A 24550-nucleotide genomic window follows, 5' to 3' on the forward strand; every position below is an offset into this window, starting at 1 on the left:
GGATGTGTCACCCCGTGGCACACAGACACAGGGTTGTCCAAATCCAATTTAGCCCCCGGAACGCCTGGCGACGAAAGGTTGTAAAAATGGCGAACCATTTCAAGTGGCAAAGGCTGCAGCTGATTGCGTTTGCATCCCGGATACGTTTGCATTTTCGCTGCAATATTTAGACCAAGCGTTGCCCGTCAGCAGAGACGTGAGGCTGTCGTGCTGTGACGTCCCGGGGTCTCGACCCGCACGGATGTCAGTTTTACAGAATATTCCAACGGAATCAGAGTGCGGAAGTGCAACATTTTATTTATTTTACTCACCCATCGTTCCTATTCATGGGGTCTGCAGCCACACGAGCTGCAGCTGAAAACGCAGAGGACTCAAAAGCGGGAGCTGGCATCCGCTTCGGGCTGGGAAGCTCCATACTTCGGGCGAGACCATGCAGCGCATTTCCGCTATCTCTTTGCTGTTTTTTCGTCCTTTTTCACATCTCTATCCCTCTCTTGCTCTCTCTCTCTCTATCTGGTGCCTAAAAGCGCAAACAAACGTAGATCCATTCGGTAAACATTCGCACACCAGGTTCGCGAGGGCAAACAAGAGGCACACTCTCGCAGCATGTGAAGGAGCATAAATTCTAGCAAAATGTGTCATGAATATTAACAGCTGGCGAAAGATGTGTGACGATGCGAGCTAGAAATATCTCTTTCGTGTTTCTTCTTTTTCTGTGGGTTGTAAACATTTCTACATTTGCCAGCCAAAATGTTTGGGCGGACAGAGTACAGAAAGTGCGGCAAAACACATCTTCCAAACTGCGACGAAGATGGTCATTTGGGTAGAAATCGTTAAACGACGTTTGAAAGCTGATGCAGTACGAAAGTAGAAATGTGTGTTTGCTAAGTTGTAGTAACGTGCATCCACGAGATGCACACACCACCAGGCCATCAACAAACAGGTTCGTGTCGTCCGAAGAGGCACCTTCAAACATCCTTCGAGAACCTCCTGGACCCTGGTTCTTGTTTGACAACATTCCTTAATTGGTGTTGTGCACTGGGAGCGCTCTCAGTTTCACCCCCTGGGGAGCGCCGGGGTCGAAACAAATTTACACAAAATTTACGACCGACTCCTGCTGCTTAGTAATTAATTGGCAATGGCATCCACATTCTATGGGGCACTTTTATTGACGATGTCTATAAGTATTGACCATAGTTCAAGCTAGGACTTTATATTAACATACTGTTTTTAATATGTTATGAATGTTTTTTTTACGTTTCATGCAATTTCAATTTGCCGAAACCAACTTGAAAATGTGAAACATTGCTCAAACTGATGACCCCAACATGCTTCGTACATTGAGTTTTTTTCGGTGATGCACCGAAGAAAATCTAATGTAGATAATAAAATAGTTTTTCCCTTGAGAACTTCGAGCCTCAAATTTAAACACACTTTGACGTCGGTATCCGATATTGAGAAGCTTCGGATTCATTTTGCATGGTACCTGAGGTAACTAGATAAGCCATCGTGTACGACAAGCAGCAGGAATGTGGTACCGATTGCGTTCACTTCCGACTTTGCTCAAAGCCAATCAGTCCGCCGCTTCCGGATACTGTACGTCTTGAGATATCTCGGACGGTCTGAGTGTCTGAACCGCCTTTCAGGAATACCGATGAACGTCTATCGGATGGGAAGCTTTTAAGGCTTCGGAAAAGAACGAGCAATGCCCAAAGGAAAGATAGACTTTATGTAAGCACCGAAGCACTTATGCGTCAGCGACAAGGTTCACTTCACCTTCAATTTAACTTGGACTGATGTACCTTCAAGTCCACTTAGAATAATTTTGCCACTTTCGTCAACGACTTGTGTGTTGACTTTGGAGGGAGAAGATTTCACTGGATGCTTGGTTGGCTTGGCATATACACTTAAAGAATGACGATAAATAGGCATCTTAAAGATCTCCGAAGATTAAGATCTCATCTCCGACAAGCAAATCTATCAAAACGCACAACTTTATCAAATCATTCCAGCCAATCTAATCACGACAGCCCACACGCGAACAGATCAAAGCATAACTCCGATTCCAATTGGTCCCTCTAAATTCATTACGCCCTTCCTTATTTCATTGCAGCGATCTACAAGGCAACAACATCAGTGTCGTGTACGAGTCCGATTTACAGGGGCTGGCAAAACTGCGGATACTGTAAGTAAAGCTCAACTTCTACCTTCCTAATGGTTGCTCAATAAATTGTAGAATGAAGTCAAAAGTGTCGGTGGCCCCTTTTTCAGTGCGCTCGCGTAGTAGCAATTAAATATAAAGTTCATAAAAATCACGAAACTGCAAAACCCGTGCACGTTCAAGATATTCGGTCACCACCTTCATCGCTAAGAAAGGGTGAACGCCACGAATGGCAACTGCCGCTAGGTTTTATCACTCTTCTAAGCATCGACTTTTGCGACTCTTTCGACACAATCTCCAGCTACACTAGCCACTTCCGGCTGGCAACGACAACGACATTTTAAACTAATTACAACGACCGCACCGGCAACGGGTTCGGTTGTGGCGCTGACGGTTGGAGCGTGTGGTGCGAAACCACCGATGGGAATGTGTCGTTCCGTTCGACGGCACTACATCCGGCGGAGGATGGTTTTAATAGTGTTACGCGAAGTACTTTGCTAAACTTGCCCGTCCCTGTCAGTAAACCACGGTACGTCAGCCTCTGAAACGATCGAATTGAATCGGCTTCCGGCACAGCAGTGAAGGAAATGAAGTTAGTGCCGTGCAACTTTGAATCAAAAAAATCCTCATTTCATTTTTCTATCTACAACTTCGAACCGGATGGATAACGAAGTTATTCTACTGTTTCATTGCATGAAATGTTTTATAACTTTTCGAAAATATCTTTGATAACGATTATTGAAAGGCAAATGACTTTCGTAACTATTTATTAAAACAGTTAACGCGTTTGAAGCTCCCTAACATATTACTATTTAAAAAATGTTGAAATTTTGAATGGATCTTTTCTACAGATCAGCTCAATTTTCACGATAAATGTTTAAATAAATAAAAACTTCCACAATATATTTTTACTCCAAATATTGCAACAGTTCAGCGAAACCCAGAAGAAAGTTCAGTCCACTCATTGCTTATTTAATTAAAGTTCTTTTTATTGGATTTTCTCATAACTGGATGAACCACTGTCTCGTTGAACATCACATAGTGATTCGGAATGTGTGTAAATTAAAGCTTCTTTGTAAACAAAACGGTAAGGATTTGGTCATAATAGTTGGCAACCTGCGTTGATCAGCCCATCATCATGTAATCCTAAGCCAGGCGACGAGAGATCCAAACGTGTCCGAATGACACTGTTTAATGTCACCATAAAAGTGTCCCACCACCAGTCTTGCTCGTCGCCCTTCGCGCCAGTGATTTATGCTTAAGAGCTCTCACTTTCCGGCTCATCCTCGATCCACGATCAAACCGGTACCACATTATTCAAATTGTGGTGTGATTTAAATACCTAACGAAACGAGAAACGATCCCAAATCAGAGCACCCTGCCTGCTCTCGCTTTCGATGGATGAGCCCTTCTCATTTATTTATCATTTTAATCGATTTCCTATCGTATCCTTACTTTCATCGATTAAATCAGTCCCAGTCGGGGTCATTATGGCTGCGGCAAGCATCCAACAACCAAACAAAAAAGACTATAACGGCAATTGTGCCACTTTCGCCTATCGTTCAATGGAGCGGAGACGATGATGTGTTATGCACCGCGTTTGAGGATCATTAATTTGCATAAGTGGAATATGAGACATTTCTGGTCGCTCCCGTATCTCTCTCTTCGAGTGACACTCAATTTTCGATTCACATCTTCTCTCTGAACATGGTACCTGGAGTTTGGTCTTATCTGCCATTTTATATGCTCCATTTCCTGGTATTTATTGGTGCGATTTCGTAAGAAATTTGTTTAAAAAGTAAACTCCGACCGCAACCCAACATAAACGGTGTCGGTCACGCTGGCTACCAATGCATTTTTTTCTCCAAAACCGCTTTTACTCGATCTTTTAGTGTTTCCTTTTCGAGAGTGTTAAAGTGTCAAAGGCTTGGCGTGTTCGTTTGGTGCCTCTCGATTACGACCGGAAACGGCGACTGGCTTCAGTGTAAACCCGTTTACACATGAAACCACTACCACTCTTAAAACGATCTTTTTTATTCGTAAAAGATAGTCCCTTCCGGCGGCTACTATCATCGGACTGGTCCGAATCCATACTGTGCCCTGCTTGGGCTTCCGTCGCCGTCGTCTGTCGGCAGATCCAATTTCAATTAATTTATAATTCAAATGCGACATCGCGGCTACTTTTTATCCCCGGCGTAGTGGGAAAACGTATCGTATATCAGAGACGATGAATTTAATTGCCTGCATTACTTTCGCCATTTTTGTCCAGAAAGCTTTTTACTGGTTTCATTTCGACCGTTTCTCGAGAAGTGCTTCTTCACAGAGTATTATTCTATATTTGCATATCAGCTTTTTTATTTAGCTTGGCATCGCAATATCAATAATGAATTAGACATTCGACACTTTCGAAAATGTGAATGTTTTTGTCGCGTTTCTGATCGGTGAGGCCAATTTTTTCTGCGAATTGTTTCTCACTCGGGACAAATATTTACTTGTTTCACTGTTTTTTTTAAAGACCAGGTGTTGGAACCTTTGGGTTAGAAAAACTGGTTCAATATTTCATCTTGTTTTATTCAAATTCACTAACGAGATGGTTGGTTCTCGTGTTCAAGGATTAGTCCTGTGTCTACTTAGCATTAATCTCTTGTAACAACTTAATTTTGCTAGCGAATGAGACTCGTAATAAATTACTGCTACTGCCGCATACATTACCATTCATTATCCAACGGAATATACAACCTCCATTTTGCCGCCTTCGCGGTCTAAGTAATCACATAATTTTACATGATTTGTGTAACGCCATGTTTGTCCAACACTCTTACGTAAGTGTCTTTTATCTACCTTTGCAGCCAACTGACGGATAACCAGATTTACACAATCGAGAAGGACGCTCTTCATGATCTGATATCGCTGGAAAGACTGTAAGTTACGTTTCCTGCTGCCTAAACCGTCATAATACGGATTTTTAGACCACAGGATCTTCCTATTTCCTTCTCTTGTCCACTCTCTCTCTCTCTCATTTACCGATTTCTCTCTCCCTCTCTCGATCCCCCTCAACCCTCCCATCCACCTTACTCGGCACTACACTCTGGCAACTTATTATACAAGTATCAAGGAAGCAAATCTTGATGTTCACATGGCACCACCAAACCGAGATACGTCTCTTCACAAAAAACTAACCTCGCAAACTGACAGACAGCGTCAAATCACCTGTCGTAACACCGATCCGCTTACCATTGGCAGTCAATCAACCAGCTTTATGCGTTTCGGTCGTCGGTGTTTCTACGTTTGATTTTTCGTTCCGTTAAAACACGGTTCCTAGAAACCATGCCGCAGAGGTCTAATTTATTTTTAATTTTTGCAACCTTTTTGACGTTTTTGGGAGTAATATTTTAAACTTCTGTGGCCATGTTTTCCATAGTTAGTTTACCTATTCAGCTCTTCGGATAGACCATCAGACAATTTAGTGTTAATTTATGCACAATTGATGTGCGCGCGAAGGATTATTTACAACTGTTTTGCGTCAAATACAACGCGCACGGCACATAAAATCGACTGAGTTATTGGTCGCCCATCGGCGATTGGTTCATTTGGCGCGTTTTCTCGTTTAATAAAGTGATTTTCTATCGACCGTTGGTGGCCGACTCCAGACGCCGGACTTGCATTAGGTATGCGAGTAGTTTGGTGAATAAAAATGTAAAATAGATAGAGCTACAATTAGCAACGTCAGGTTCCTTAGTTCTTGGGCAGATAACCTTTGTCTACCTCATAATTACTGTGAAACATATCAAAAAGAAATTCTATTCGTGTGTCACAGCTTCTCGTTGCGTCATATTTTGCAGCATTTCATGATAGCTGAAATGGAAACATATGGCATTGGTTTTATTATTTTGAATTATGCGCCATGCCTTAGAAGCTTTTCCCAATGTTGTATCTCCGTTTCTTTTTCCTCCGACCAACGCCATTGATGGTGGTGGCCAAATAAAACTGCCTTTCTCGGAATCTCACAATCGGAAATCGATTTCTTCCGTTAATTATCCGATGACTCTCATTATCAGTACGATCGAAGTGTCTAATTGATCACGCCCCCTTACCATCAGCATCACGTAATCTGCTGTTCCATCATGCTGGCCGCATGAAAAAATCCCTCTCGTCAGCATACGGCTCAGCAGCGTCACGGGACACACAGTGGAGGACGACACATTTTTAATTAAGTTTCGATCTGTTAGGTTACGCAAACACGCCACACTTATCTCCGTAATGCCGTAGCGTTTTCACGAGCACAATTGCGATTCACAATATCGTTTTCCTCCGTTAATTCTCACTTTTCTGCGCTTCTTACACACACCTTCTTCTTCTCTTTCACTCTTGCTGACCATATTTTGCCCGTTATTTTTCACCATATAATATTTCCGTTATAATTCTTGTTATTGTTTCGATCGTTTCTTCTGTTTATTTCCAGACGGCTTAATAGCAATCGCTTAAAATCAATCCCAGATAATTTTTTATCGAGTGCCGCTAATTTATTACGATTGTAAGTAGTAGTGCGATCTGTTGTAGCGTTCGTCTACGTGTTTTCTGTTCGGTGATTCGGTTCCAGCTTCGCTTCATTGATTCATTTAAAAAGCATATGTTTTAGCGTTCGTTTTCGCGCCTGTCTCTAAATTTGTTCCATTGCTTAGTGGGCAGCGAGTCCCCTCACGATATGCTGTCATTAAAGATTTATCAGCTGAGTTTTGCTGATGTGAATAGCTTTTCCGGTTTAGTTTTCGACGGCCACCCACTTCTGTTTAGTGTTGCATGATTTAAGGTCCCAAGAGCCAGCTGTTTTGATAATTATCGTTATTATCGTATGGCATGCGCTATGTTTTCTAAAACCTAAATATTGCCTCAGCCGTGGTCATATTTAATAAGTATTTCTCAAGTGACTGAGACAATATTGGTTTGAATTGTTTGAATTTTGTTTGCATGAAACGATCCGTTTATAATGTCCTTACAAAAACGATTCCAAACACTCTTCATTTTACAACTTCATGTCCTACATGTTACCCGCGCGCGAGTCAATGTCTTTTAATGGAACTGTTCACACTAGCGGTGCTATAGCTGCAGGAAGTGGGAGCAAAATTATGAAAATTACTAACATGAGGCCTGCGCATTTTCCAGGGACCTGTCGCACAATGCCCTCACCGCGGTACCGAAACGGGCGTTCAAGGGAGCTCCGGCACTACGCAGCCTTCAGCTGGACAACAATCAAATCACCTGCCTGGACGAAGGTGCCGTGAAAGGGCTGATAGAGCTGGAAATATTGTAAGTACTATTTACCGTCAGTGACCTGGTGGTGATGAAAATTGCTTCCGATAATCCGCACCACCACCCAGCCACAGTGCCGCGTGGCCTGGGATTCTATGCTGACACACCCTGTTTTTTGTCGCTTTGCCTTTGTTGCAGGACTCTGAACAATAACAACATCACCACACTGCCACGCGATATGTTTGGTGGAATGCCACGCCTACGGGCGTTGCGCCTTTCGGAAAATCCATTTGCGTGCGATTGTCATCTCTCCTGGTTGGCCCGATATCTAAAGAATGCGTCACGGTTGGCCCCGTACACGCGGTGCCACTCGCCCGGCCAACTGAAGGGCCAGAACGTGGCTGACCTGCACGAGCAGGAGTTTAAATGTTCCGGTAAGTGTGAGTTAGTCGGTAGCGAACCTTTTTTTGGTTGCCTTCACCAAACACAGGAGTTTTTAATTAACAACAAAAAACCCATTCATAACACCATTACTTTAATTAATGATGCTTAATGACTGTTCAGAAGCACAGGAACTTTTGTCGTACAGCCTGAATGAGGAACCGAGGAAACGAAAATCAGGAAAAGCCTCTCCGTGTTTTTCTTCAAATGATGAAATTCTTTGGCTAAGCAAAGTTAACATCAGTAGTTCAAAAAAAAATTTTTTTAACAGCCATAATTCACAAATATCACACAACACAAAGGAACAGCTAACAAAAAAATTAAAAGCAAAACAATAATCTATTCTACGTAGACAGTGAGACGATTCGAAAATAGAATAGACCACCTGATTATGAAGTAAGATTTAATTAACAACATTGTTTCCAACTAAGTAACAATTCTTCTAATCTAAATTGAAGATCCTAAATTTGTTCGAGAGTTAAATTGAAAATTTATGCGGTACCAGAAGCTTCATCAATTCTTATGTTAATATTGATTTTTGTTATGTTATAAGTCTCTCAGGTTGTTGACCTTCGTTTTCAAATAACATCTTACGTAGGTATTTGGTTAGTTCACATTCAAAATACGTATATTCGTTTTTAATTTAATTAAAATCCTCTACTCTTAATACTCTTTAACTTTTACTTAAACTAAAAGCTCCATTTATGTTACGGTTCGTTGTGGCATTATTTTGCGCTGCTATTTTCCTTCCTCATTCATTAGGGCGTTGCTCATTGTTCCTACTTTAATCAAATTTACAAGCGCATCACGTTCGTCCATGCAACTCCATATCAGGCGTGGCAGAGAGATAATTTATTTCCACCCGCAATCTTAATTAAGTCGTACGATGTGCTGCGCTCATTCCAAACATGCCCTCAGTGCAACTCAACTCGAAACCAACATAAACATGACGGCAGAGATGACCTGAAAAACGAATTAAAAATCCCGCGTGTGCCAGGTTTTGGCAATCAAATCTACCTCCGAAATGCAATTGTGCATCGCCCAAAATGCATCCAGGTTCGGGGTTTTGCTGTATGAAAAGCGGGTCAAATGCGAATGCGGTGCCCACAGTGACATAAAAATGCGTCGCCCAATTTGATGATCCTTTGCGGGTGCACATCGCCCGATGGGCTATCTGATCATCACGTATGTGTGCTCATATTTCCGGTTGGAACTTCCGGGCGAACAAAACAACCAGCAACCATAAACAATCGCACCATGTAAGAACCGCGAGAACGTGGCCTGTGGAACAGGATGTGTTTTAGTCAGGACCAAGCCGCCATGGTGCTGACCAATGAATAGTTCCCTTGGCTCTGGGCTCATTTACCGCTCCTGTAGAGCAGGCAGATAGCGGTCGTGGTCATCACAGGACACAGTTCTAACGTACGTGAGGTTCATGAATATGTAAATGTTAATTTATGTCACCAAAGTCTCCCACGAAAGCGCCCGACTCCGATAACGCGCTCGACCATTTCACATTTTCGCACCATCCCGGGAAGTGTGAAGAGATAAAATTTCCGGACGTGAGTAGCAAAACGGCGACCACCGGTCGGTTTCAACGCTCGGCCCAACGAGTTTCTGAATCAATGAAATCAAATTACTGGAAAAATAGTCGCTCATCCACAGCGGCCACGGGCTGTGCCAAAATGTCTAGACTAGGCGTCCAAGCGATTTGTGTTCCAACTTTTCTATTGCGTTCTATCCAAAGGTCAAACACCTATCCTGCGTTGCGTTTCGCCCGTCCTAAGTCTGGTTTTTATATGCAAAAAGAGCAATTTATTCTCGACACGCTTGTGTTCTGGCACAGGCGCCAAATTAAAAGTGCAATAATGCGTCATATGGACGCCTATTTTCACCTATTTCATGCATGCAACAACACCTCCTCATCAATAGCAATGCTAATATGTTGAGCGTTCGTTTTTATGAACCTTGTTTGCATATTCACACCCTGCACAGGGACACGAAAGAATCAGCTTATTGCTTTTCTTCGGCCGACAGGTACAATCGGTGTAAATGGCGTGACGATAACAAACTTTTCCAACAGGCGCCACCATGAAGTCATCATAATTAAACAACTAATTACGTGGCCAACGAAGAACTAATGTACAAACCATGCGACATTTCATTTTAATTGCCTCTTCGTATCGAGGTTAGAAAAGAGACGCATTAGGATTGAAAAAACGATAGTTACAGTTTGAGTGAGGTTTTTATTTTTAAACACCCAAATTATTGTATTACAGAAAGATTATTGTAAATAGAAATCACAGGGATGGCAATAACATTTAGGCAGGATGCTACCATCAATTTCGAAATGTTATTTTACGGTTCCCAAACTCATTGACTATTCTGTCCCAAAAAATCACCGCAAATTGTGACTAGCTTTTCTTGGATGACCCAACATAAATTCCTGTTCCCTTAACGTTCGTAGGTCTCACGGAGAACGCCCCGATGGAGTGCGGTGGTCGCAGTCTTTGTCCACACCCGTGCCGCTGTGCCGATGGTATCGTGGATTGCCGAGAGAAAAGCCTCGCGACAGTGCCGACAACCCTCCCGGAGGAAACTACGGAGCTGTAAGTGCACAGTCGGTGGCAGCTTGGACGTTTGGGCTTTTAGCATTATTATGTAATCCAAATATTTTTCCAGCCGCCTCGAGCAGAACTACATCACCGAGATCCCACCGAAAGCGTTCGCCAACCATCGGCGCCTTAAGCGGATCGACTTGTCGAACAATAATATTTCGCGAGTAGCCTACGACGCCTTCAGCGGGCTGAAGTCCTTAACCTCGCTGTGAGTTCAATTTCTTGCGAGAAGCGTATTAAAATATTTAACCGAAACCCGCACCCGCATAAAGGATGCGACGTCGTAAAAATTCTTATCTTAAGCAAACAGACCCTTCGGAGTGTCCTCTGCATCCAAGTGTCTGTTTAAATGCGTGATCTGACCATTTCTTTTTGCTCCGTCCCGTGCGTTCATTGCAGCGTTCTTTATGGTAATAAAATCAAGGATTTACCGGCGAGCGTTTTCAAAGGATTAGGGTCCCTCCAGCTGCTGCTGCTCAACGCCAACGAAATCAGTTGCGTGCGAAGGGACGCTTTCAAGGATCTGCATAATCTCAGCCTGTTGTCGCTGTACGATAACAACATTCAGTCGCTGGCGAACGGCACTTTCGACTCGCTGCGAAGTATTCAAACACTGTAAGTATGAGAGCTGCCAGCCTTTTTGTGGCCACTAGTATCTTAATTTACAACGTCTTTTACCGAAAACGTCTTCTTCGGCTTTGCACTCGCCCGTTAGACATTTGGCCCGCAACCCGTTCATTTGCGATTGCAACCTACGCTGGTTGGGCGACTATCTGCACCAGAATCCCATCGAAACCAGTGGCGCTCGGTGCGATGCACCGAAGCGTATGCAGCGCCGTCGGATCGAAGCACTGAAAGACGAAAAGTTTAAGTGTAAGTAGTTTCGGGTGGACATCGGATAATCTCTAGTTACCGAAACGGTTCCGTTTTCTTTCACCATTCCAGGCACGGACGATTACAGCAAGATAAAGTACTCCGGCGAGTGCCGTATGGATCAGGAGTGCCCGGCTGCGTGCCATTGCGACCGTACGACCGTAGACTGCTCGGCACGTGGACTGAAGGAGATTCCGCGCGATATTCCTCTCTACACCACGGAGCTGTAAGTGTTTCGGGGTAGGATTAAGGAACAGATTCTTAATAACACTCTTCATTACCCGTTCCCATTTGCAGGCTGTTGAACGACAATGAACTAAATCGGATCAAATCGGACGGGCTGTTCGGACGGCTGCCAAATCTGGTGAAGCTTGATCTCAGGCGGAACCAAATCTCCGGCATTGAGCCGAACGCCTTCGAGGGTGCCACAAAGATACAGGAGCTCTTCCTGAGCGAGAACAAAATCGCCGAAGTGCACAACAAGATGTTCCTGGGCCTCCACCACTTGAAAACGCTGTAAGATTCGGTCACGTGGCATCAGAAGTGGGTGTGTGTGTCTCTTACTGAAGATTTTCTTCTCATTTCAGCTCACTATACGACAACATCGTGACGTGCGTCATGCCCGGATCGTTTGATTATCTAACCTCCCTGACGCAGCTGTGAGATAATGAAGTTCTATACGAATGTTGACTCTATATTTACACACATCCCTCCTTTTCCCCTTTCAGCAATCTGGCCTCCAATCCTTTCCGTTGCAACTGTCACCTGGCGTGGTTCTCCGATTGGTTGCGCAAGAAGCAGTTGAGTGGACCGCAGGCACGCTGTACCTCGCCGTCGAAGGTGCGCGATATGCCGATCAAAGACTTGCCCCACTTTGACTTCAAGTGCACGTCCGACATGGACCAGGGTTGCCTCGGCGAAGGGTACTGCCCACCATCCTGCACCTGCACCGGCACCGTGGTGCGATGTTCAAGGAACAAACTGAAGGAGATCCCAAAGTCCATTCCTGCGGAAACGACCGAACTTTATCTGGAGTCGAACGAAATCTCCATGATCCACGCCAATCGCATCAGCCACTTGAAGTCTCTGACTCGGCTGTAAGTACGCAGCAAGGAGCGGTCAGGAGAAGGTTTAACGTTTTTCCTTATTTCCTGCACATTTTTACAGTGACTTGAGCAACAACAACATTGCCATACTATCCAACTACACGTTTGCCAACCTTAGTCGGCTTTCTACGCTGTAAGATTTGCCCAGTCAAGGAGCGATCAGCACAATCAGTAATGCGGATCTTTTCTACTTGTCTTACAGCATCATCAGCTACAACGACCTGCAGTGTGTTCAACAGCACGCGCTGTCCGGCCTAAACAATCTGAAGGTGCTCTCGTTGCACGGAAATAAAATCTCGATGATCCCAGAGGGTACTTTCAACGATCTGCAGTCCATCACTCATATGTAGGTTTAAGAGCCAAACGGCTGAGGGATCATTACTGACTTCCTTTTGCGACTTCTTTTCCAGTGCCCTTGGGAGTAACCCACTGTACTGCGATTGCTCCCTCCGGTGGCTATCGGAGTGGGTCAAGCGTGACTACGTCGAGCCGGGTATTGCACGTTGCGCCGAACCGGAGCCGATGAAGGATAAACTGATCCTTTCCACGCCGGCCAATCAGTTCGTGTGCTCGGGCAAGGTGAACAACGAGATACTGTCCAAGTGTGACGCTTGCTACACGTTCCCGTGCAAAAACGAGGCCGTCTGCAGTGCGCTGCCGGAGCGACAGTACGAGTGCCGTTGCAAACCGGGCTACCACGGGGCGCACTGCGAGTTTATGATCGATGCGTGCTACGGGAACCCGTGTCGCAACAACGGTACCTGCACGGTGCTGGAAGAAGGACGCTTCAGTTGCCATTGTTTGAGCGGCTACAGTGGTTCGCGGTGTGAGGTTAACATCGACGATTGCGTTGGGCACAAGTGCCAGAACAATGGGACGTGCGTCGATGGTGTGAACTCGTACAGCTGCTCGTGCGCCCCCAGTTACACGGGCGAGCACTGCGACAGCAAAATTGAGTTCTGCAGCAAGGATTTCAACCCCTGCCAGAACAGTGCCCGGTGTGTGGACCACTCGACGCACTACACTTGCGACTGCTTGCCGGGCTATCGGGGGGTGAACTGTTCGGAGAACATTGACGATTGCGTCAACCACATGTGCCAGAACGGGGGAACGTGCGTGGATGGAATCAACGACTACACCTGCAAGTGTCCGACGGATTTCACGGGCAAGTTCTGCGAGGGAACCCCGATGGTGGCGATGATGTACCCGCAGACGTCTCCGTGTCAGCAGCACGAGTGCAAGTTCGGTGTCTGCTTTCAACCGAACCCATCGAGTGCGGACTATATTTGCAAGTGTGCGCCAGGATATTCGGGCAAACGGTGCGAGTATCTGACCAGTCTGACGTTCATGCACAACAACTCGTTCGTAGAGCTGGAACCGTTACGCACGAAACCGGAAGCGAACGTGACGATCGTCTTCAGCAGCACACAGCAGAACGGGGTGCTCATGTACGATGGCCACAACGAACATCTGGCGGTAGAGTTGTTCAATGGGCGCATCCGTGTTAGCTACGATGTGGGCAACGATCCCGTGTCGACGATGTACAGCTTCGAGATGGTGGCCGATGGCAAGTACCACATGGTGGAGCTGTTGGCGATCAAGAAGAACTTTACGCTCCGTGTCGATCGCGGTCTGGCACGGTCGATCATCAACGAGGGCTCAAAGGATTATCTGAAGCTGACGAGCTCCATGTACCTCGGGGGCCTACCGGCGGAACCGGGCCAGCAAGCGTATAAACAGTGGCACCTGCGCAACCTGACCAGCTTCAAAGGCTGCATGAAGGAGGTGTGGATCAACCACAAGCAAGTGGACTTCCTGAACGCCGCCCGGCAGCAAAAGATCACCCCCGGCTGTGCGCTGTTGGATCAGGACAGCGAGGGCGAAATGGACGACGACTTTGTGCAGGAAACGGCGGTGATGCTCAAAGAGGTAACGTCATCGGTAGGCGCTGCATGGATTTCCGATTTAACGTGCGATTTACCCCCCCTTACACAGATTAACCCTTGCGAGAACCATCAGTGCAAACGAGGCGGCAAGTGTGTGGCGAACGGTAAGGGTGGCTACACGTGCAAGTGTAAGAAGGGCACCAAGGGCAAATACTGCGACCAAGGTGAGGGATCCACCATGATCGACGAGGACCCGTTCAAACCTTCCTCTTCCGGTATAGCAAACAAATATATATTTTGATATCAAAATCCTTTTTCTGCCACACACTAAAACGTTTGGTTGTGATTTTTTCGCTAATTCCATGTTGTAAAACAGTAAAATGCTTTTTTTCCTCGGTTTTCGGTGAAAGTATTAACATTGCATAACTTTCTTTAATTGCTTTCGACAATAACGTTTGGTTATTTAATTCGTAAATTTATAATTTACTTACCAAAGAACCAAAATTTTAGACGATTTTTTTACTGGCTTTTAAATTTCCGTTTGTGCGCGTCAATTCATGTACAACGGGAGAGTAGGTTTTTAAGAAATAAAAAACTGCATGCAGCTGTAGAACAGTCTCACCCTTGTCTCTCTCTGTGATGTAAGTGCAAACAACAGCTGATCATTGTTTTGTCGATTTTATTTCCTACGCTCCAACAGCTGGCTCGACGTGTCGTAAAGAGCAGGTGCGTGAGTACTACGCTGAAAATGACTGCCGGTCGAGGCAACCCCTAAAGTACGCCAAGTGCGTCGGAGGATGCGGCAACCAGTGCTGTGCCGCCAAAGTCGTGCGTCGACGGAAGGTATGTGCAGCGATGGTGGACGAAAACTGGCACGTGACATTCACGGGGCTATCTTGTTTTCCCCTTTTTCTTAGGTACGCATGGTGTGCCGAAACAACACCAAATACATCAAGCACTTGGATATTGTGCGAAAGTGCCACTGTACGAAGAAGTGCAACTGACTGCAAGACGCGACTACCCAACCCATAACATCTATACCCATAATATCTGTGCATCATGTGGCATCGTACAGCGGCGGGACGAGCCCACACGGCCAGCAGGCTACTGGCAACCTAGGATTAAATCTATCTAGTGTAAGTGAAGTTAGTTTAAGTGCTACGCCACCACCACCAGCAGGGACTGGAAGCACGCCCCCTAGTGATAAGTGGATAAACTTTGAGGTCGATTACGACGGTGAGCTGATGCAGAATGATGCACCAGCAGCAGCAGAACCGTCGTCACTAGCGGTGATTCCAATCGCCGGTACGCTGGAACCAAACTCGAGCACCTCCAAACTGCCCGCGGATGAGTTCCATCGGGTGATGAATAAGCTCGCGGAGCTGAAGGATAAGCCACTGTTCAGTGAGGACGAACTTGACGAGGCTACCGAAGAGGACGATCTGTTCGACGACGAAGACTACGACCTGGAGGAGGTCATCCGTCGGCAGAAGCAGAAGCTCGAGGAAAGTCGTCGTAAGGCGGGCATCGTCGATGAGGAAGACGATGACTACTACGACGACTACAGCGCCGAGATGGACGACGAGGAGCGTCGCGCTCGGGAGAAGCTGCTAGCATCCGTCACCGGATCGGCGGACGGCTCGCCCGGCAAGCCGGACCCGGAAAAGGAAGAACGGGCCATGCAGGACTACCTGAGCACCATCCGGAGTAAGTCGACACCGCATCGGTTTAAGTCAAACTTTGAAGACTTTGACAACGGGGCCGACGGTGAGCTGCTCTCGGGCGGAATGGGCCATCGGAAGTTGCGCAAAAACGATTCCATTAAAATCATCTCGACGCCCAACGGAAAAGTCGGCATCGTGTACAAGGTGGAGGCGAGCGACAACGAAACGGCCACCAAGGGTGGGGCCCGGCTAGAGGGTGGTGCCAACGGTGCAACGGGCACCGAGCAGCGACAAAACAAGATCACACCGGTCATCACGGCCGACGGTAAGGTGGCACTGCTGTACCGGGGCGCTTCCGACAATGGCGATACGTTCCGCAACAAGTACGAGCCGATCACGGCCAAGGACATACTACAATTGATCGACAATAATAACAATAGTAACGGCAGCTCGCCGACCACCTCCCCCAGTGGCAGCGCCGACAGTAACACTAACAGCAGTATTAAAAATATTACCAATAATAATATTTATAATAGTCATAATAATTACGATAATAGTTATGGTACTTTTAATAGAAACATCAATAACAATGTGATCGTCGATTCCGATCGGTCCGTGGGGGCTGCGGTTGATTCGCAGGAGAACAGTGGCGCCAACGGGCGAGCGGAAGTTGCGACCGTGGCGTACCCGCGGGCCACGACGCCCATGGCGCGGTTAACGAGCAGTACGGAGCCACCGGCGAGTAGCCCGGTAGCGGTCGAAGAGACGGCCGGCGGAGGGTGGTTCGGGTCGATAGACCCGTACGTCCCGGGAAGCGGTTCCGACCGGCAGGAGAACACACTGCTCATCAATCGCCCACTGTCGGAGGTACTGGGCATCCGCAAGAATCAGTACGCGGAAGGGAACACGATCAAGATACCAAATATGGAAACATCCACCAACAAGATGCGCATCACGCACGGTAACAATCTGTTGTCCTCGTTGCTGCACAACCTGCAGCATGGCCTCTCGTCGTCGAACGGCACGAACGCTGGCGGGTCCGGGGATCATCTGGACAATCGGCACCACGCGGAGGAGGATCGTCGACGGGCCGGTTACAGTGTGAACGGTTTCAGCCGGTCCAGGTTCTACATCAACCGCCGGACGACGCCGGCGTTGCCACCGCGCGTGATCAAGGAGGAGGAAAGCGAGGAAGATACGTTCACTGGGGTGGACGACAATACGCTGCCGGAGGTGATTAATCTGGCCATCATCCCAGCGTTCGAGCACGAAATCGACGAGAAGTACATCCGACCCAACAGCCACGGTGACTACCACCGGCGCCACCACCGGCACCAGTACAACGTGGCCCCGGGCCAACCGGCGGTGCACTGCGCCATGCAAGCGCTGGTGGCGTGTGCCGTGCTGGCCACGTTCTTCGGTATCGTCGGCACGTACTTCAAGGTGCGCGTCGTGGATCACATACGGGTGCTCTACTGGTAGGATTTGTTCGGTATTCGATCGGTGGCAGTGGTGGAGCAGAGCCCACGGCGCTACTACCAGCGTCTGCATGGGACAGTCGACCCGTGGCGACGATAACGACGTCCCACGACTGCGCTCTAACCCCCCTCTGGACACGATCGGATACCCCACTGCTCTACCGCCTACCAGTACCAGGAGTGGTGTCGTCGATTCCAATACAGCTCCCGGCTGGGGTGGCCACAATAGCATGTAGCACCAAACAAATGCTCGAACTTGGTTTCTCTCGAACGCTCAACTCCACAGTACGCTACTACACCCCTACGAATCACGAGCTTAGGAGTGGAAGAACTGATAGATGACACTGACCCACGGCGAGCCACGTGTAAACTCGTCCCAATCGGCGAGTCTAATCGCTAGTAGATCCCTAATCTACCCCCTTCATGTGATGTGAACTGTGTCTAAATGCCAAACAGCCGTCTGTATGTCTATGTCTGTCCCACATCACAATCAAACCGTACTCGCCATGGGCTTTGTTGGGGAGTCAGATGCCGCCGAGGCCGCCATGTCCGATTTGCTGATCGGATTTCCTTCCACTTGCTACCAAGCACAGTACTTTGCGTTGTAACCTATGCGTTTGAGATACCTCCGGACACTAGAGAACACGGACATTTGAGTGGCAGCAAGCAAGCAGCAGGGGCAAACATTTCTACACATGGCCATATTCGCACACAGAACTATAACACGATGCCGCGGTTCTTGGACAAAGATCGCATGTAAAAATACAAACGAATCGAATCACAATCACCGAAAACACTCTTTGGTCCTAGATCATAGGTTGACTAGTTAAGGTATGTTCTACATTTTGTCATGCCCTCACGCCACCCTCCGGGGCCCAAAAATGCCACAAACCGTTAGCCGCCGGTTTGAAATGGGTTGAAGGAAAAATCGAACGAACAAAGAAGAAGAAATGCACACAAAAATGGGTAGTCGCGCAATTAAATTCACTTTCCTACGTTACAACTAAACCTAATTGACGAGAAATGTAAAATACAACGCTAAGAAAACCGCACCACGGAGGGGGCAGGGCCTAGAATGATGAGAATCCAAAAGAAAACTGTAGCTAACTGTATTGTACTTGAGGAAAAATGTTCAAAGATCAGTTACAAAAGCAGTGGCATTAGATGAACGGTTGAAAACGAAACGAGTATCTGTAGAAATTCGGAAACATTCGGTGGAGAACTTCCTTTTCCTGATTCCCCTTTTTGATGGCCATTGCATTATGCGTAAGCGAACAAAGGAACAGGACAGCGTAGGACCGAGAAGCTGGAATCGAAAAATGCCTTTTTACTACGAAGAAGAGAAGAGAAGAGATTCCCGCTAAACACGGAACGCCAGATCCGGGCGCGCCGCCCCACAGCCTGGGGGCGTTTAAGAAGTAAGATTTTTGAAAGACTTGCAGTTAATCACACGTCAGCAGCAGTAGCAGCGCGACATTCAAAGAACTCTCTGCTAAGATTTAACAAAGTAACCAATAGCGAACAATCTAAGCTAACAATTTTTTCTTTTTTAACAAATCCACTTCGGACCAGCCAACCGGCCAGAGTGGCCAGCAAAACGGGTGCGCTGCCGAGTGACACTTGCAGAACTAAAATAAGACATAACGCTCTAACATCGTATTCCTTTGATTTTGATGTCCAAGCGAACCGATTGACTGCTCTGCTTAAACTATGGTCGCGCCATTGCTAAACGTGAAGCAAAATCGTAACTACAAAAACCGGAACCAGATGCCAGATGTAGCTAAAGGATATTATCGCCTGTTGATTAGTTTTGGCAGAGAATATTTATTCATCGATTGATTAATATGTGTGTGTGTTTTTATTCCTATCCTTTCTAACTCGCTCCATTCGGGAGCGGTTGTTTTACAAGCTTTCTTTGCAATTGTAATTTAGTTTTCGGTTCTCATCGTTTGATTCCTTTCGCTCTCAGATTCCAACCACCACTCGGTGTGGTGTTCCACGATTTCATCTCACAGAACGCAGCACGTTCTTTTAGCGAGTACATAAGAACCATGATGGCTTGCATGTTGCCTTCTGTAGCTTTTCTGTTGACTGAACGCTGGTCAAAATCAAGCATATAATCACTATCTACTCTGTGTACTCGAATGTGTATTCTATCGGATGTACGTTGGTGTTATCCATGATTTCAGTAACTTTAGATAGCTTCTACTTTCACACTTTCATTGCCAGGAGCATCAACGATGCTTTATGCTGAGTTTTGTTCAGCTATCGCTGATTGTACAACTTCCGAAACTGCCTCTATTTAGCGCCGGTCTTCTGCTCTCTTCGCTATCATTTCGCACGTCGTATTCACTATCACTGCTTACTGGAAAAGGATAAAACTGAGGAGAAAATGAAATTTATGTTAACCTGCATTGTTACAAAGTTATAACGGCATAAGTAAAATTTTAATTTAAAATCAACAGAAAAGTATATACTTGTGTATTATAGGAATAGCAGCTAAATATATTGTCTTTTTACAAAAACAAACAGCCGTTGATGTAGTTGCGTTTTCATATTATTAAGTGATCAATTAAAAACGATGACACCGAATTGTTCCATCAAAGAATGGTCAGTAATTCGAATGCGGAAATCCGGGCCAAATGCCATCCACTACCAGACGTTTGGTTTTCTCCTATTTGAGTTTTGTTTTTTGCTCGTTTCTGCATGACCGCATGACCGCGCAAGAGGGGCCGAAATTTGCCGCTCATCCAAGGGTTCAAATTCTCGCTGTTTCGTTGAGTTTTAGTTTCGTTAAGTTTTTAACGATTGTTTTGATCCGTTTGACAGCCGCATACAAAGTGTGCGACAGGCAATGTTTTGAATTCGGGTCGTGTTGTGAATCTGTTGTGAGTTTCTACGATGAATGGGCCTAAAGGAAATTCTAAAAAACCTGTCGCAAAGAAGTCGATAAGAAATGTCCTGGTGCAACCCTACGAAGTAACTTGGTATGCCGACCATATGGTCCATCTTAAATCTAAGTACATTAAAAACTCATCCTTAATTTTAGGCCTACCATTCCGAAGGACGATTTCGATGAGTGTGTTCGCCGTCTCGAGCAAGTGGATCGGTAGATACTACGGCTAATTGTTTGAAAACTCTTTCTATAACGGATATTTTCGTTTCCAGTAAATGTTTCGTTTACGGTTGCAATCCCGTAATAAGGGTGCTGCAAAACGGCACCAGTCCGGTTTTCTTCGTTCTCAGCTCGTTTCATCCAAAGATTTTTGCGAAAACGATCATCCAAATGGCACGCAGACGAAATCCGAGTGTACTAACGTTGTCGCTCCCCTCCTTTCCGGGCCAACCTAAACAGGACAGTATGATGATGGCAATCGTCCCGAACCAAGAGGGCGAACCCGCACCGGCAATCAAGGCGCTCCTTGAATGGACAAAGCAGCTATGTGTGCGGGAAAAGTTCATTGAACCAGCCGTCGATCAAGTGAAGCGAACTCCAAAAGTATCAGAGAAAGCAAAACGAAAACCTTCAAAGCAACCGTTGACGAAAGAACAACTGGCCGCTCTCTACGTTTTGCAACCGATCGGCGAAGCACAGGAAGAAAAATCGAAACGTATCGTCACAAAACCGGATGCTCCGGAGGATACGTTGGATTTTATTTCCTTTTCTGGTGATGATAATAATCGGAAGCGTAAAGCGGCGGACTCTCCGAGTTCCACAATTTCGGGCAGTCGTAAACAACCGAAAGATACTTACGTACCGTTAAAGATAAATCGTGTCCGGGGAAATCCTAATCGAGTGGAGCACAAGAAAATAAAGCGACGACACTAATATCAGCCGCCATGGCAACGGATGCGTTTATAACGCCCATACGCGCACGTAGTCGACTTGTAAGGCTGCTTCCCTGCCTTCGTTCTCCTGCAGTTTCCACAGTGGCAACCAATCATCACGAGCCAGCCAGAAATCGCGGATTGCCGTCGGCGACTGGTTGCTCCACGGTTTGTTCCCATTAGCGTTAACGGCCGGAGCGTCCGGGAAGAATCCATTCGTTCCGCCGACAGCCACATTCATGATGATGTGGAACTCCTGATCGAACGGTGCCATCTTGCCACCATCAATCCACGGATTGGGTGTTCCAGGTGCACGCTGATCAAACTGGCCGAGCTCCCAGAAGTTACCCTCCCTCAGCATCACCTGCTCACCATCGACGCTGAACTTCATAAAATCCGGTGTCCACTCGAGTTGGTACAGGTGGAACGCCTTGTTGTATCCTTGCCCTTTCGGCGAATATTTAGCCTCGGTAGCATACTCGTACCCATTGAGTCCCGGGTGTGGGCCGTAGTGCATCGTCGAGCCAACATGCTCCACCCCGAGCTGGTCACCGTTGATACTGTAGTCAAGGTTTCCGCGGCTCTCCATCAAATCGATCTCACCGGACGATGGCCACGTACCGTACTGATTCAGTTTCGGCATCAACCATAGGGCGGGCCACAACCAATCCCCTGTTGGAAGCTTGGCGCGAATCTGCAGCTTGCCGTACTTGAAATTGAACGAGTTCACCGTCCGCACTCGGGCACTTTTGATGGGATTCAGATAGTTTTCTGGGGTGCCCTGACGTTCACAGCCATAGTTGGACGGGTTCGTGCAGCTGTTGGCAGGATTAGAGAGACATTATTGAGCAATTCATACACGCCGTTCCTTTCGGACTTACTAATCGTGAGGACTGCCACCGTGGATGTTTAGTAGGCCGCTCGAAAGGAACCCTTCGCCCGTCTCATCCGCCAGCAGCGATGGTCGAATGAAGAAAATGCCATCCTTCACGAAAGAGTTTTTCCGACCGTTGGAATAGTACTGAAACTCCCAGTTCCCACCACCGGCGAGCGTGTGCTCGTGTTGCCACTTTTCCAGATCCAGTCGGTCGAAATTATCCTCAAAAATGAGCTCTCCTGGGCAGAAAACACGGCGCTTGACAAGGGAACCGCTAGCCGTCGTTACCGAGGGCAGCTCGCAGTTGAGTCGCTCTCCATCGGGCACCTGCGGCCGCTCTTCACTGGAATCTCCGGCGTACGCGTCGATGCAGACCGCAATCAGTGCCAACACTATCACCAGCAACGGTGTTGTCCTACGATTGAAAAATCCCATCCTAACGGAAATCACCTTTAGCCACAAATGAATGGCGGTTACGGCCAGTGAAACTACTTTATATTGAGTTTCAGCCGTTCACTTTGAAGGATTGGCCCATCGACCTTCGTTTCGTGCTTGGCACAGTAAATTAGATAGTGCAAGAGTTTTGTATCTTATCAAACGTCACCACAGAAGATAACTTTGCGGGAGAAGTACATGTTATTTAAATATTCACAACAATAGATTGCTCGTATCAGTGCAGAATGGACAATACCTGAATTTTTAATCAAATGGTATCATTCACGCGCTCTTTGGTGTGATCTTGGCTATACTCGTCGCCTCGAACAGCGCAACGAATCGGACGTCCTAATCGTAGATATTGTTGCATAATTGTGGCTTGATGAAAATCATATCTCCAGTTCAACAGGAATTATATTTTTTTTTCTTATCGTCGTTTGTTACTGTCGCCGTTTATGTTTTGTGTTCCACAAATCACTTCGCTTCATTCTTATCGTGTTTGTGTTTTCTCTTTCATCTCTGGGGTTATTGCATTTCCGTGCCATAATGATAATATTTGTATGGCGATAAAAAAAAAGTGTTCGCGATTAGGCATTATCAGTGTCCGCACCGCTCACCTCACTAGGCTGTGGAGTTCATTGTGAGCTCTACAGAGCCCAAACGCGCACGTAGTCGATCTGCAACGAGGAATCCTTGCCACGGTTGTCGCTCATACGCCAGGTCGGTTCCCAGGATCCGCGTCCGATCCAGAAATCGCGCGCCGCCGATGGTGAAGTGTTGGCCCACGGCTTGCCCCGGTTACCGTTCGATGCTGGCGGTACGTCCGGGAAGAACCCATTCGTGCCACCGATGGCCAAGTTCATGATGATGTAGAACTCCTGATCGAACGGTGCCATCAGCGTACCGTGCATCCAGGGGTTCTCCACGCCCGGGGCAATGTTTCCAAAGTTGCCCCGATTCCAGAAGCCCGTCCCGGCGTCAATCTGGGTGATGACTTCATTGTTGACCGCGAACCGCAAATAGGTCGGCGTCCAGGTAAGCTGATAATTGTTGAACCCCGTGTTCCAACCCTGTCCAGCGGGGCTATTCTTGTAGGCGACCGTTGTTGCCCACCCGTTCAGATCCGGGTTGGGACCGAAGTGAAGCGTTGAGCCGACTTGTTCCGCCCCGATGTGGACACCGTTCGCATCACGGTACTCTAGGTTGCCTCGCGATTCCATCAGATCGATCTCACCGGACGCCGGCCACGTGCCGTATGCTTGGCGTTTCGGTAGCAACCAAATGGCCGGCCACAACCAATCCCCTGTTGGCATGCGGGCACGTACCTCCATCGTGCCGTATTTGAAGTTGAACGAGTTTACCGATCGCACCCGCGCACTCTTGATCGGATTGATGTAGTTCGTGGGTGTACCGGTTCGCTCGCAGCCCCAAAACAGTGGACTGGTACACTGGTCGGCCGGTTGGCCACCGTGAATATTCAGCGTACCGCTACTCAGGAACGCCTCACCCGTATCGGCGGACAGCAGTGTGGGTCGGATGTAGAAAATACCATTTTCACAGTAAGAATTCGAACGGTGGTTCAGGTACCACTGGAACTCCCAGTTCTGGTGGTGGAAACGGAAGAAAACTTATTAGCCAAATATCTTGTACACGCAGCTACGCTTGCCGAATACTGACACCACCGCCACTGAGGGTATTTTCGTGTTCCCACGTTTCAAAGTTGAGAGAGTTGAAATTATCCTCGAAAATTAGGTCTCCGGTACAGTACGGTCCAGCACGAGCCATTGATCCGCTAGCGGTGGTGACGGATACCGTACACTTTGGGCTCGGGTCAGCTAATGAAGCCCCAACCACTGTGGCCAACAGCAGTACAATCACTCGGAGTCTTGCCATTATCCGCAAAGAAAACACTACGACTATCGTTCAAGTCTAA

The 24550-nt window shown here is 47.0% G+C and overlaps 4 protein-coding genes across 4 annotated transcripts; 2 read left to right on the forward strand and 2 right to left on the reverse strand.

Moving 5' to 3' along the window:
- Window positions 1–1705: 1705 nt before the first annotated feature.
- LOC128269915 (protein slit) lies at window positions 1706–15375 on the forward strand. The gene is made up of 20 exons (XM_053007319.1): window positions 1706–1731; window positions 2114–2185; window positions 5011–5082; window positions 6624–6695; window positions 7325–7468; window positions 7610–7845; window positions 10320–10461; window positions 10535–10678; window positions 10870–11085; window positions 11186–11343; window positions 11416–11569; window positions 11641–11859; window positions 11931–12002; window positions 12072–12440; window positions 12511–12582; window positions 12652–12795; window positions 12860–14378; window positions 14445–14610; window positions 15036–15178; window positions 15253–15375. The coding sequence occupies exons 1-20, from the start codon at window positions 1706–1708 to the stop codon at window positions 15337–15339; spliced, it is 4227 nt and encodes a 1408-aa protein (XP_052863279.1). The 3' UTR covers window positions 15340–15375.
- A 4952-nt stretch (window positions 15376–20327) lies between these two features.
- On the forward strand, window positions 20328–21306 carry LOC128269916 (uncharacterized). Its single transcript, XM_053007320.1, has 3 exons — window positions 20328–20464; window positions 20527–20586; window positions 20646–21306. Exons 1-3 carry the CDS (start codon window positions 20379–20381, stop codon window positions 21304–21306), a joined length of 807 nt encoding a protein of 268 aa, XP_052863280.1. The 5' UTR covers window positions 20328–20378.
- A 27-nt stretch (window positions 21307–21333) lies between these two features.
- LOC128273843 (beta-1,3-glucan-binding protein-like) lies at window positions 21334–22617 on the reverse strand. Its single transcript, XM_053011899.1, has 2 exons — window positions 22187–22617; window positions 21334–22123 (listed from the first exon to the last, which is right to left on the reverse strand). Exons 1-2 carry the CDS (start codon window positions 22615–22617, stop codon window positions 21334–21336), a joined length of 1221 nt encoding a protein of 406 aa, XP_052867859.1.
- Window positions 22618–23264: 647 nt separating this feature from the next.
- Window positions 23265–24510, reverse strand: LOC128269917 (beta-1,3-glucan-binding protein-like). Its single transcript, XM_053007321.1, has 2 exons — window positions 24295–24510; window positions 23265–24221 (listed from the first exon to the last, which is right to left on the reverse strand). The coding sequence occupies exons 1-2, from the start codon at window positions 24508–24510 to the stop codon at window positions 23265–23267; spliced, it is 1173 nt and encodes a 390-aa protein (XP_052863281.1).
- Between the last annotated feature and the right edge of the window lie 40 nt (window positions 24511–24550).

This window comes from Anopheles cruzii, chromosome 3 (assembly GCF_943734635.1).
Source record: "Anopheles cruzii chromosome 3, idAnoCruzAS_RS32_06, whole genome shotgun sequence".
Taxonomy (NCBI): Eukaryota; Metazoa; Arthropoda; class Insecta; order Diptera; family Culicidae; genus Anopheles; species Anopheles cruzii.

What these genes read in the sequence shown, in the direction of transcription:
- LOC128269915 (XM_053007319.1), top strand. Translation starts at nt 1,706, where the DNA reads ATGCCCAAAGGAAAGATAGACTTTAT. An exon ending in CTAACCTCCCTGACGCAGCT is followed by an intron (nt 12,003 to 12,071) that starts GTGAGATAATGA and finishes TTCCCCTTTCAG; the next exon opens with CAATCTGGCCTCCAATCCTT. An exon ending in TTGAAGTCTCTGACTCGGCT is followed by an intron (nt 12,441 to 12,510) that starts GTAAGTACGCAG and finishes ACATTTTTACAG; the next exon opens with TGACTTGAGCAACAACAACA.
- LOC128273843 (XM_053011899.1), bottom strand. Translation starts at nt 22,617, where the DNA reads ATGGGATTTTTCAATCGTAGGACAACACCGTTGCTGGTGATAGTGTTG. An exon ending in GGTGGCAGTCCTCACGATTA is followed by an intron (nt 22,124 to 22,186) that starts GTAAGTCCGAAA and finishes TCCTGCCAACAG; the next exon opens with CTGCACGAACCCGTCCAACT.
- LOC128269916 (XM_053007320.1), top strand. Translation starts at nt 20,379, where the DNA reads ATGAATGGGCCTAAAGGAAATTCTAAAAAACCTGTCGCAAAGAAGTCG. An exon ending in CAACCCTACGAAGTAACTTG is followed by an intron (nt 20,465 to 20,526) that starts GTATGCCGACCA and finishes CCTTAATTTTAG; the next exon opens with GCCTACCATTCCGAAGGACG. An exon ending in CGTCTCGAGCAAGTGGATCG is followed by an intron (nt 20,587 to 20,645) that starts GTAGATACTACG and finishes TTTCGTTTCCAG; the next exon opens with TAAATGTTTCGTTTACGGTT.
- LOC128269917 (XM_053007321.1), bottom strand. Translation starts at nt 24,510, where the DNA reads ATGGCAAGACTCCGAGTGATTGTACTGCTGTTGGCCACAGTGGTTGGG. An exon ending in ATACCCTCAGTGGCGGTGGT is followed by an intron (nt 24,222 to 24,294) that starts GTCAGTATTCGG and finishes TTCCACCACCAG; the next exon opens with AACTGGGAGTTCCAGTGGTA.